Source organism: Triturus cristatus, chromosome 2_2 (assembly GCF_964204655.1).
Source record: "Triturus cristatus chromosome 2_2, aTriCri1.1, whole genome shotgun sequence".
Taxonomy (NCBI): domain Eukaryota; kingdom Metazoa; phylum Chordata; class Amphibia; order Caudata; family Salamandridae; genus Triturus; species Triturus cristatus.
In genome coordinates, this window is record NC_140582.1 from 669,225,680 (window position 1) to 669,237,771 (window position 12,092).

A 12,092-nucleotide genomic window follows, 5' to 3' on the forward strand; every position below is an offset into this window, starting at 1 on the left:
ACTCCTAGTGGTTATCAGACCTAGGAACTGCACCCACTTCCTCCAACCACGCCAGAAACCTCAGAATCATCATTGACAATGAGCTCACCATAAAATCATAGATCTACGCCGTCTCCGCCGTCTGCTTCCTCACTCTGCACAAGCTATGTAAGATCATCAATGGGCCACCCCTACACACAAGACGCACTGTGACACAAGCCCTTATCACAAGCCGACTGGACTACGGCAATGCCCTCTAAGTAGGAATCGCGGCACACCTCCTACAGATACTTCATACCATACAGAACGCCACTGCCAGACTCATCCTCAACCTTCCCCAACAAACCCACATAATACCCCTCCTCAGGAACTCCACTGGCTCCCCCGTACAGTAGAGATGCCAATTCAAGCTGCTGACACACGCACACACAAGGCTATACCCAACTAAGGGTCTCCGTTCATGAACCACCGCTTGAACCTCCATCAACCGTCGAGAAGACTGGGCTCACCCTCTCTTTCACTTGCCCATGCTCCTACATCTACCGAAGCAGAAGTGGAGGATGCTCCTTCTCCTACATCGAAGCAAAGACCAGGAACAGCCTCCCCACGCACATCCGGGCCATGACCTCTCTTCCAGAATTCCAAACAGCCCTCAAGACATGGCTGTTCAAATATGCCTCTGGGACCTGCAAGTGCCTGACTACCCTATTGGGAGTTTAGCCATGCTTTATAAATCCAGACTGATTGATTGATCATAAATCAGAGTCTCTGAAGTAGTTGATTATGCTTGTTGGGTGAGAACTGATCATCAAAAAAGGTCACAGTGCTAACAAAAGGCCAAAGAGAAGAACCTTAAATTCAATATCTGAAACCTCTAGGAGAATTGAAGCAACTTGTGGTGGCATCCAAAGATATGTACAATAAAATAAGCATATTTCTGGTCCACTCTGACCATCTAGACCCCTAGGTTGAGTATGTCTCTCGGGATTTGGATCCCCTTCATCTTTAGGTGTAATAGAAAACACCCATTCATTCCATTCCATGAGGTTAGCTACCTGCAGCACCGAATGGTCTTTTCTAAACTTCACAAGCTTAGCTCAGCACGCAAAATTTCAAAGAAATGTAAAAGAAAATAAAACATTATGAAGCTGCACATCATTAAGTTTTTCAGTTTCACACAAAAGTACTATACAAACAAGCCCTATCTTTGCAGACATCCACAGCAAAACAAGGAAAGGTAATCTGTAAAATGACAGGAAACGGCTCAGCCACTGGCAACCACTTGAGGCCTAATCCCAGCCTATGCTTTTTTACCCACTGCACCACGTTATTTAAGCAACTGCATTGAAAAACAAGCATTTGCAATGCAATAGGTCTCGCATTCGCGAAAGTTTGATCTATTTGCATTGTAAATGAAAATGCCTTTTATTTATGTGTTTTGAAAACCTGCAAGAGGTGCATAAACACACACTTTACACTTATAGTCCTTGCTTAGGAGAAGCAAGGCTGGCAATAAAAGACACGCAGTCACTGCTAGTCTTGTTTCTCATAAGCAACTGTTATAAGTACAAAATGTGTTTGCGCATTGCTTGCAGGTGTTAACACATAAATAAAAGTCATTGTCATTTACAATGCCAATCACTCAAAGTCTCACAAACGTGAGACCTATTGCCATCGTCGCACTCTTATAGCACAGAATTGTGGGGAAGACTAGAAAGGCAGACTTCAGGCTTGCATCCTCTAAAACTCACAGCAGAGATGAACTCCTGGATTTCAGCATCCCTAAAGTACTAGTGATTTAGTACATGCTCAATTGTGTCCACAAAACAGAACGCTTGATGGGCCAAATCCATCCCTAAATTCCCAGTCTCCCTATCCAACTCCCCTGAAGCATACAAGCGACTAAAGCATGCCCTGTAATTAAATCCCAAAAAGTAATCTAGTCTGCCTCAAACCAGTAACCACAGGCTAAGTACGTGCATCAAAAGCAGATTGCAAAAATCACTTTCAAGATGGCACATGTCAAGTGAGATTACCAAACCTAGTTTTGGTTCATTGCCTGTATGTAGTTTTGTTCTCCCCTAACCCCAATTATAAAATGAAACGCTAAACGTCACAGTATGTTAGAGACTGAATGAATTTATTGTGCCTGGTGTGGGGAGACATTATGAAGTATCCTCTCCATCCCACAGAAGCCAGACCCACTGGACAGGCCAGAAGTAGCCCCAAGGGATATGTGGGCTACCCTGGCATGCATCAGGATCTCTGTGCAAAATCAATTCATGATGATTAAAGGTAGATGAATGATGAACTGACATGGGACAACAAAGATCTGTTCTATTGAGAGCATTGAATGCACAGGTAAAGCATGCAAATTACTGAGTATGTGGACAGCAACTTTCTCTATCACCATAAGCTCCCCGAAAAGGCCAGGGCACAAGTAAAAAGTGCTGGGGTTGAAAGCATAAGCAATGCATAATATAACTGCACACAGTAACGTCACATAAAGTGATTTCACACCCCTCTTATTCACTCATTAATAGGAATAGTCATTTCACTCTCTGAGCAGAGATACAATAGGTGCTATATGTATAGAATGCATGTATGCAATGAATGCACTCTTATCTAGAGCATATACGCTTTATCTAAATTACATGGAGCTGGTGATTTGGAACCAAAACCCACATTAAATAATGTATGCAAACAGCAATTTTCACATTATGAAACAGGGAAGATGTATGCATACTTGCCAGAGAATTAAAAATATGTTGGTCAGGAAATGCACAGGTTGCTTACAGAGTTCTGCGTTCCATGTTATAATGACAACAGAAACTCATTCAATTGTGCTAATAGATGCACATTGGTGCACATTGATGCTACTCCTGACCCTGATTTCCTGTTCCAGGCCTGGCAGAGGTGGAAGACGCCCTTGCACATCCCTAGATCACCCATCGTTAGGAGTTTTTCATCCCACCCTTCATACTCTTAACCATCCAGACCACAGCTCCGCATGGTCCATGGGTGCAAAACAACAAAATGCCAGGGATAGCGGAAATGCCACCAAGCACCTTCTGAGCCCCCTGGCGTAATAGGGTTAGTCCCTTATAACACCTTTAATCTTCTGTTTGCTGCTGTGAAGTCACCAGAGATTAAGAAGTATAAACTAAAAAAAAGTAATGTGCCATCGTGGCTAGTGAATAATTCACCCAGCTACCCACGATCGAGAAGGAGTTCGGGGATTTAAAAGTGATTTAACACACAACACATCAAAAACATGGCTCGTCATACTCAGTAAACTAGACAAGCTAAACGAACGTGGCAATTGTTTTTCAATATAACGGAAATCGACACTTGGACACAACAGGGATTTTAAGAAGCCAACACAGCCCAATGCGTTACTTAGGTAGAAGTGAATGCAGAGCTCTTTTTCAGTGGCCCCACATGCCCATCATGATTGCTAGCCGGCCCGCAACACTAAGTAATCACTGACGGAAACCGCATCCGTCTTTAATCTTACATTTTACAGCATTTTTACACCCACCCTCTACCTGGTGATTCCGTAGAAATAGAGCATAATCAGTTAAAATAAAAAATCAAAGGAGTTAAAATTGAGAAGAATGTTTCCTCAATGGTAGAGGAGAGAATATTATTCTGCAATTGCCTGTGACAAAATAAACAATAATTGGCAAATGCAGGAAACTATGCTACAGCCAAAAGAACTGGACGAAAAGTCAGTGGCCCACACAGAAAAAAATGAAAGCCAGGAAAGAGAGGGGGCGGGATGTAAACCCCTTGCAGGGGAATCCTAAAAAGCAAGCCCAACTGCCCTTAAAAGGAAGCCTAAACCATAAGAATATCCTACCAGAAAAAGCCCAACCGACAATCGACATCAAAAAGTGAAAAGCCTAAAAAAATACAAGCAAGGGAATGGGAGGCATGGCAGGGGAGGCAGCAGTAACACAACTGTAGCATTAAGAGGAGATGGGAGGAAGAATGATATATTTAAATGTACGCAGCTAGGGTGCTGAAGTGGAACACAGAAAAACACTAACAGAGCAGAAAGCCAAGAAAAAAATATTACCCCCAAGAACAGATAAGGAACCATAGCGGAATGAGACAGTACTAAGTCCCTACTCAGTTGGAGGAACAGAAAAGAGAAAGGAGGGACAAAGAGGCATGACTGACCACTTAAATGACACTGACATAGTCAAATGAAAAGCAACAGCAAGAAGGGGCATGGACTTTAAGCTCATAGACTGATTACAGCTGTTGTGCTGTCTAGCTTGACTTAAATATCATTAATACTTACCTCGAAGTGTCACTGTGTATGGTCAAACAAAATAGACCCCATGAGAGCGTACACAACTCGACCATGTAGAATATGGAGCCCTAAATTGTACACATGTCCATATCATTCTAAGATGGAGACTGATATTTATTCAGGCTGGCTCAATATTGTCATGAACATATATGTTGTAATTTTCCATTCCTGATTAATCAGGCATGCTCAACATTCTCCTCCCAACAAGCACCTAATAAGTTGTAATTTTATTTCAGCATTATACGAACGATTGATGGCAAAGTTCTTCACAAGTACAAACATCCTGCTGCTGTGTTTGGATGTGATTGGAGCCAGAATAACAAGTGAGTAATGAGCACTTAGCAAATCTTTGTTTTGTGCAGAAATTCTTTCAATGCGAGTCTCCCTAAGAAGTTTTATAAATCAGACATTTCAATAAGTAACCTCTTTAAAATATTTTATCTTGACTTTTATTTCACACATGGTTTTTAAACCCTCTTTTCACAGTAACACCATATACATAGTAAGCTGGATTCTCTGTTAATTAACTTATCTAAAATAAAAGTATATCTGTTTTTGGCAACTCTGTACTTTCCTTTCACTCTTCTATATAAAATGCCATTGTATCCACAGAAAAAGTGTTAACATCTATTGACTATGCTCCGTGAGGTATCAAACGTGTGAATTGTTGCATGTTTCTCCACCCCATATTTAACAAGGATTAATTTGTAGATGAATAACATCCACATATGAAATTGATCAGCGTATAAAATAAAAAAATAGCATGCTTCTTTAACTCTTTTTATTACTTGTCATTCATTACCTGTATCAAGACCGTAGTTCTCGCTGAATCTTATTTTATCTACTGTTTATTTGATTGGGAGCATTTAAATAGTGCAACCTAGCTTAAATGGCAGCAGAGCACTGTAACGAAGACGTGAGTATATGCTGAGGTGTGCAAGTTACATAAGTAATGACAGTCATTTCCTTGAACTTTGGTTCTCTTGCCTACATTGTTGAAGCTGCTGTCTCCCACCCTCTTGGATCAGGTTGGTGTCCCAAACTATTACTCTAAAACTGTAAAACAGCTTCATTTTGTGGCACTGTCAGTGGCACTGATGGGCTCCCACTTCTGGATCATGCGATCTTAAAGAGGAGATGAGTTAAATCTACTTTTACTCTCCTGTGAAAGAGCAATAGTTGTGAAAGGGTTGTTCAGTGTCAGAGTGGCATGGTCAGAGATGGTTATATGGTGACACTTGTGGCATACAACAGATACTTTACAGATCCATAGACAACAGATGTAAATGTAATTATTTGTACTTGTGTGCCAGTGCCACGACTAACGCATGGGTACAGACGGGAAAAGTGATCTCTGGCTTGTATCTAATGGAATAAGACAGGGATGTTCACTATTGCCAATCTATTTCCACTTGCAATAGATCCATTGGTTAGAATGATGCAAAACGGAGGGTAAGGTGAACAGCATACTGATGTGCATGTTATTTCAATATGTGCAGATGAGCGCCTGCTATATTTAAGGGATAGTCCATTTGGTCTCAAGCCACTGATGGAAATGCTGCTGAGTTTGAAAGGTGCAGGACTTAAACGTAAACTTGTCTAAAACATGCGTGTCTACAAAGTCATAGATGTATGCCTGGGGCAGCTTTACCTTGGCATCTGCTGGGCGCCACTTACTTTCAAATATCTGGGGGTACAGTTAGAGTGGTCTAAGAGTGAATTGATACACTGCAAGCCTACAACACTACAGGCTGCAAGAGGGAACAAATCATTTTTTTAAACTCTGCCCCTGTCTGCTATGGGCAAGATAGCACAGATTAAAATGATACTCCTCCTTAGAATGTTTTGTTTTTTCATTAATCTACCAATATGGGCCCTGGCGCCCCTCTTTAGGGGAACTAGAAATGTTTTTGAATAGACTTGATTAGGGTTAAAGGCAGACGGCTGGTAGCACTCTTAAAGTTAAAACTACCAGTATCCATAGGGGTCTTGGGTGTACCAGATCATGAATTTTGTGCTTCTTAAAAATGTAATTTAATAGGCAGATGGTTGGAAGGCATCAATTTATGAGAAATAAAAAAGAGGACGAGAGATTGGAAAATGGCACCTTGGCTATTCCCTTTAAAGGAGCAAACCAAGGACTCTCACCTATTACATGGTGCAATGAGATGCTGGGGGAGATGCAAACCATAGGACTAAATTGATAAGCCCAAGTCATACTATTGGTAGGTTTAATAAGAGCCAGGGGATTATTTAGGGCAAGTCGTTTGACGGCTTAAAAGGAGGTGGTGCTCACATCACTGGGAGACTACTACTCAGTGAGGGAATTAAGGATTCTAAATGACATGATAACATGATGAATAATAATGCAATCCCTTTGTGAGAGTTCTTTCTGTATGATGCCATCAGGTGCTATGTACAAGTGCTGTGGGGCCCACATACCAGGAAGCCTAAAACATAAGAGCGGACGCAATCAATGTTTGCAATAGGGAATGAATGGAAATCTGTTGCTTAGGTATATGAGGCATTTCTTGCAATATCTATGACCATCCTGGCACCCCTGAAGTATAAATGGCAGGCAGACCTAGAAATGGGTTTGGAGGTTCGAGAATGGTAGAAAGTGATTGAATATGTTCACAGTGTCCCCATGAATTTCTTTTTTAAAATACTTAATTCAGTTACTTACATAGGACTTACCCTGGCCAAATGCTCTAAATGTGGGATTCAGGAATGATGCGGGACTGCCATATAGCGCCCTGAGGTGTTAGCAATGTTCTTCACACGCCCTACATCGTGGAATGGCTGGAGCCGATTTTTGGATACATTCCTGATTTTGGCTAAGAAGGCTATCACATGGCATGGATATCCTCAGATCCTCCGAAATGTTCAGAAGCACAAGACAATCGTGAAATGATATAGCAGCGAACGGACAGCCTTACTCGTGGAGGGAAGCAGGGGAATGCTTTCAGCTTTCTCATTGCTGACTGCGAGATATCCATTTAGCGCCCACTGACCATTTCGACCATTTCTGTGATGTCAGAAGTGCTAGAAAGGGCACTAGATTATTTCCTTTAAGTGGTATTAGTTAGAGTCACAGATTACGAGCTTGAGCCCTAAATCCTGAAAGAGGTAAAGATCTGAAGGTGTATAAGTTTGTACAATTGTAAATTTAAATCATATTCACAATGTACAGACAAACTACGATTTCACTGGAATAGAGTGCATTATTATATTGCGGTGTAACAAATTAATGTATTCATTTTTCTCTCGGAGATTCTCAGTACATTATCCCATATAATTGACAAAACGTTTCAAGCAATATATGTTTCACCTTTATGTGGCTACTTGGCAAAGGTTTAACTAAACCATGTTTTTCCTTCAAGTGCCCATTCGACTTCTGAGTTTTTTCAATACGTTTGAGTTGAACACTTGAATTAGGCAGCGGTTCTTGTGCTTTACATCACTATCCACCAGAATCTTATGAGATGAAAGAGACTGTCTGAGACCCTGCAGGTTTGACTACAGATGGCTAGCCACTTAACTTAAATGCTCAACTAAGAAGCTTCGGTAAAGCATAGCAACATGACTATTTGTGATCACTAACTGAATTGAAGAGAACATGTTGAGCAGCAGTAACACTTGTTATTTACATAATGTAGAAATGGCAAAATTGCGCTATGATGTGCCCTTTAAAGAATAACCTATTATAATTGTGCTTACTTCATTAGGATCTCTATAAAGAATGTAAGAGAATTAAGTATATGTGTTTCAACATATATGATTTGTACAACAAACACAAGGTATACATTACTATATATATATATAAAAGCATCAAAGCTATATACTTTCAGGCTTAGAGTGGTGCATACATTATACCAAAAAAGTAAGTAGGGAACTCTATGTAGTTCCCAAGTTTTAAGTGGAGACCTGCTCCTTTATATGGATCACTCTACAACTCCACCGACACTTCCAAACTGCTGACCACAAATGGCTGTATTTCTAGTAGGGTTTTTAAGCATAGGATTACCATAGTTCCATCCACGTTAAACTAGAAAAGTGACAAAGTATTTTGCCATTTTTGCAGCAATGTCTTTAAGCATAAAATTATCTAGTGCCATCCACGCCGAGCTGAAACATGACAAAAGCCTTTTACAGCTCTAGGCTTAGTAACATACCATCCAAGCCAAACTAGAATGAATAAAAGTAGCCCCTGACGTGTGTTTCACTCTTTTAGAGTTATCACAGTTTTGATGCATTGTATGGTCTACGTTTTGCTGCATTCTAAATTAGGTTCTGACATATAGGTAAATAGTAGTTTTCATTGTTGATCACTATCTATTACCACTATTTGAAAGTGGTAATAGATACAGACATTTATTTCTAATTTTGATTATATATTTTTAGCAGTTTAAGGAGAACTGCACATTATTTAAGGTAGCACAATAATTTGTAGGCATTACCACACTACTCTGTCGACGTTTTAGTGCATATTCAAATATGCTAAAACTAGAAATGACACTGTGGTATGCTATATTTGTAAAATATAGTGTTGTGCATTGTATTTTAAATTTGTTAACTGTTTTATTTTTTTAAGTACCGCAGTACTCTCAAGGTAGTACTGTGGTATTCTGTACATTTTTTAAATAATATATAGATATTTTTTAATATTTTCCCTACCTATTACCACTTTACTAAATTGATAACAGGTAAGGGAGAAATACGGAACCTAATACTTACCTAGATCTGAAAGCATAATGCAGAGCACAACCAAACTGCACTTAAAAACAACATGGCTGCCTTTAACTTTTGCAAAGGCAGTCAGCAGGTAATCATTTAATCACTTGTCATCACTATGTACCGCGGTTCTTCCGCGAAATACCGTGAAAATACCGTGGCACAGATATGACTATGCTAAGATACCTTATAACTTAAAAAATACATACTGTACTTACCTGTATTATCCAAAAGCATTATCTTTGCACCATAATATCTAGCCCTGCCAAATTTGATGTCAATCTGTTCAGCTGTTTTGCTCCTACATCCATAAGTCTATGTAAAATGCACTGGGTTCTAAACCTGTTTTGAGACACCCCTTTTTTCTTTGTACCCCCTTGTCCAAACCCTGTGAAACTAAAGGTGCAACTTCTGTCCCAAAAAGAGTGAACCTGTTTGCATGCGCCTGAAATCGGCAGTTAGAGCAGCTCACTTCTACTTGTGACTGTTATCTTTGAGTAGAGCAGTTCTTGTCGGAAAGTAGACGGATCAAGCAAGACCACAACAGTGGATCATGTCAGGATCAATGAAGATTGAGGCAAATTTAGGTAAAGAACAAGTAAATTACCACTGTTTACACTCTGTGGCAGGAGGCAGCATCTCAACCATCCTCCCACAGACTCTTCTATTGCTAATTGGTCAAATCAGGAATTGCAATAAGAGGGTCTCAGATATTGTGAACCCGTAATGGTCCAAAAGAACTTAGAGGCCTTTCAGACACAGTACTTACAATGGACACATATAGAGTGGCCTGTAAAGCAAGGACTTCTTCCAGGAGTATGAAATAACTCTCTTAGCGCTGGTGATATAATCTGGTGCAACATTCTAATTCAACTGCTGCGTGCATGCTAATGAAATCACGTTCCTTACTAAAATATTATTCGGGGTTAGACCATGTGTGTGCGCCTCTAGTGCAAAGGGGGCGGTAATCGCAAACCTACAACACACTCTTGGAGTGCACCCTTTTCTAAGGCTACAAAATCTGTTAACACTGTGCCAAACAATGAGCAAAAGGAAAAGCATGTGATTGTTCAATGTGTAATAAGTGTCACTTCGGTGAAACTATATACACAATGCGATTGATCCATGGATAAAAAGTTGTACTAGCTGTAGTCCCTCAAGTGCAAATCTCGTATAAGAAATCACACAGTCGACTTTGCGCCATGGCGCAACACAACACATCACTTAAAATCACACAAAACCTCTTTTTATTATATGATCGTTCGCAGTCACATCATCAGTGCACAACAATTTGTACATAACGTGCTGCGCAACATTTTACCCTTCGTGCAACGTAGCACTCCTGACTTTCACACTGCGAGGCACTGTGCAATTTTAATTCAATCCGGGCCTTTGATTGCTAACTGGGATTCGCCCAAAATTCCTCAGTTTCTCTCTGTTTAAAGCAGATGTAATATTACCTAACACTCCTAAATGAATGCTGTGCAATATCTTCAACAATAACGTCTAAATTAAAAAAAAATCGATTTTTCTTCGATATTCTCTTTGATAATAATTTGCCCCAAGTGAAAGCAGGCGCCGTTAATCTTTGCTTAAAGTTACTTCTAGTTTGGGTTATTATTCTGATAGTCTTGCACCAATTAGAAAATGCAAAAAGCTAAACATAGAAATACAATGAAAAACACGTACAGGTCAGTACACTTTCTGGTGGAAATAACGCTCCTCTCCCGCCTTGGCATGCCTTGGCAAGCACTCAGGCACAGCTGTCTTGTCTGTGTCAATATTTCTAATGACTAGGTGTTTGGGAATGTGAACAAATGTTCCACAGCTGAAATGCGAGTGGGAGGACTCATCTTATAAAATTAGTTTGTGTAGGCATTTCACATTAGTAGCAACATAGATGACTAATAAACCTCTAATTTGCGAAAGAGGTACATTTTGCCATTGTTTTATGCAAATTACTGTGATTGGTTGGCAAAAAATAAAGTCAAGCAGAGATATGTGTGTTTTTCCAGTAAAAGGCATATAATATTTTTAATCTTTTAATTTCAGTCTGTAAGTGAGGCTTGGGTATTGCAATTTTGCTCATGGGCCAGCTCGGTCCTTCTCAAAAAAGTTATTTACGGTGCTTTTTTATGCCTGGCCTAGATACAGTTTTAAGCAAAGAAATTCGTAAGTTAAAAATACATACATATATAGAGGGTCTTTGAGCCAGTCCTCTTCATTCATTGGTCTGTTCAACTGTCATTCACATTTCCTTGCCCTATCACAGCATTCTAAATGGGACAATGAGTCAGCTCACCTTACGCGTTGTCTCTCTTGCACTGTGAGTGATGGTGTTTTGCCTGAATAGATGTGCACATCCACCAAAAAAGAAGATGAATTAAACTTCAGTGCCAGGTTTGGTGGGCTAATACTTTAAATAACATTTATTTTCCTCTACATTCTTTATCCTTTTTTGTTTTTAATCATCCTGATTTGATTAAACCATGTCTTCTGGTTACAGTAATTTAGAGTAGGTTGTACATTTTCCTGTGTTGTGCATTAAATAGTAGCAAAGTTTGCATACCTGTTCTAACTAGTCCTGCCTGCTAGGAAGCACCTTTACCTTTCTATTAAAATATAAGCAATACTTATTTATGTTTTTCAAATGTAAATTTTTATTGCTACATTTAGGCAGCAGTAGGTTTTCTGTTTTTCTTCTATTTATTTTTCCGGTATAGGCTCACAAGATAAATATTTTAAAAACAATTTAGCTTTATAGCAGCTTGTCAAGTCCAGACCTATTGGTTTTGCCAATGCTTGATATTAGATGCCAAGGGAACCCTGTTTTGACACATAAAAAGTTCAGGACTCATTGAATCATTGAAATATAAAATGAAACATATCACGGTGTGCAAAGCTTTGAAAGGAAATTTAATGAAAAGCATTTTAAGAGTGCTTTATCGCCTCTCCTGCTTCTCTCTGCATCCCTTACTATTAGCATTGGTGTGGCTTTGGCAAAGTCAAAAAATATAATTGATTTCCCCATTGAGTGCTGTTGAGGCCATTTTTATCC

General features: G+C 39.7%; 1 protein-coding gene across 4 annotated transcripts in view; it reads left to right on the forward strand.

The window, feature by feature from the left end:
• WDR17 (WD repeat domain 17) overlaps positions 1 to 12,092 on the forward strand; it is a 1,003,384-nt gene that overhangs the window by 512,476 nt on the left and 478,816 nt on the right. For all 4 annotated transcript variants that reach the window (XR_014978161.1, XM_085641859.1, XM_085641857.1 and 1 more), the window contains one exon: positions 4,537 to 4,623. Coding sequence is in view for 3 of the 4 variants with exons in the window: in XM_085641859.1 (XP_085497985.1) it covers positions 4,537 to 4,623 (87 nt within the window). In the remaining variant the exon portion in view is untranslated. The remainder of the gene's footprint in view (positions 1 to 4,536; positions 4,624 to 12,092) is intronic.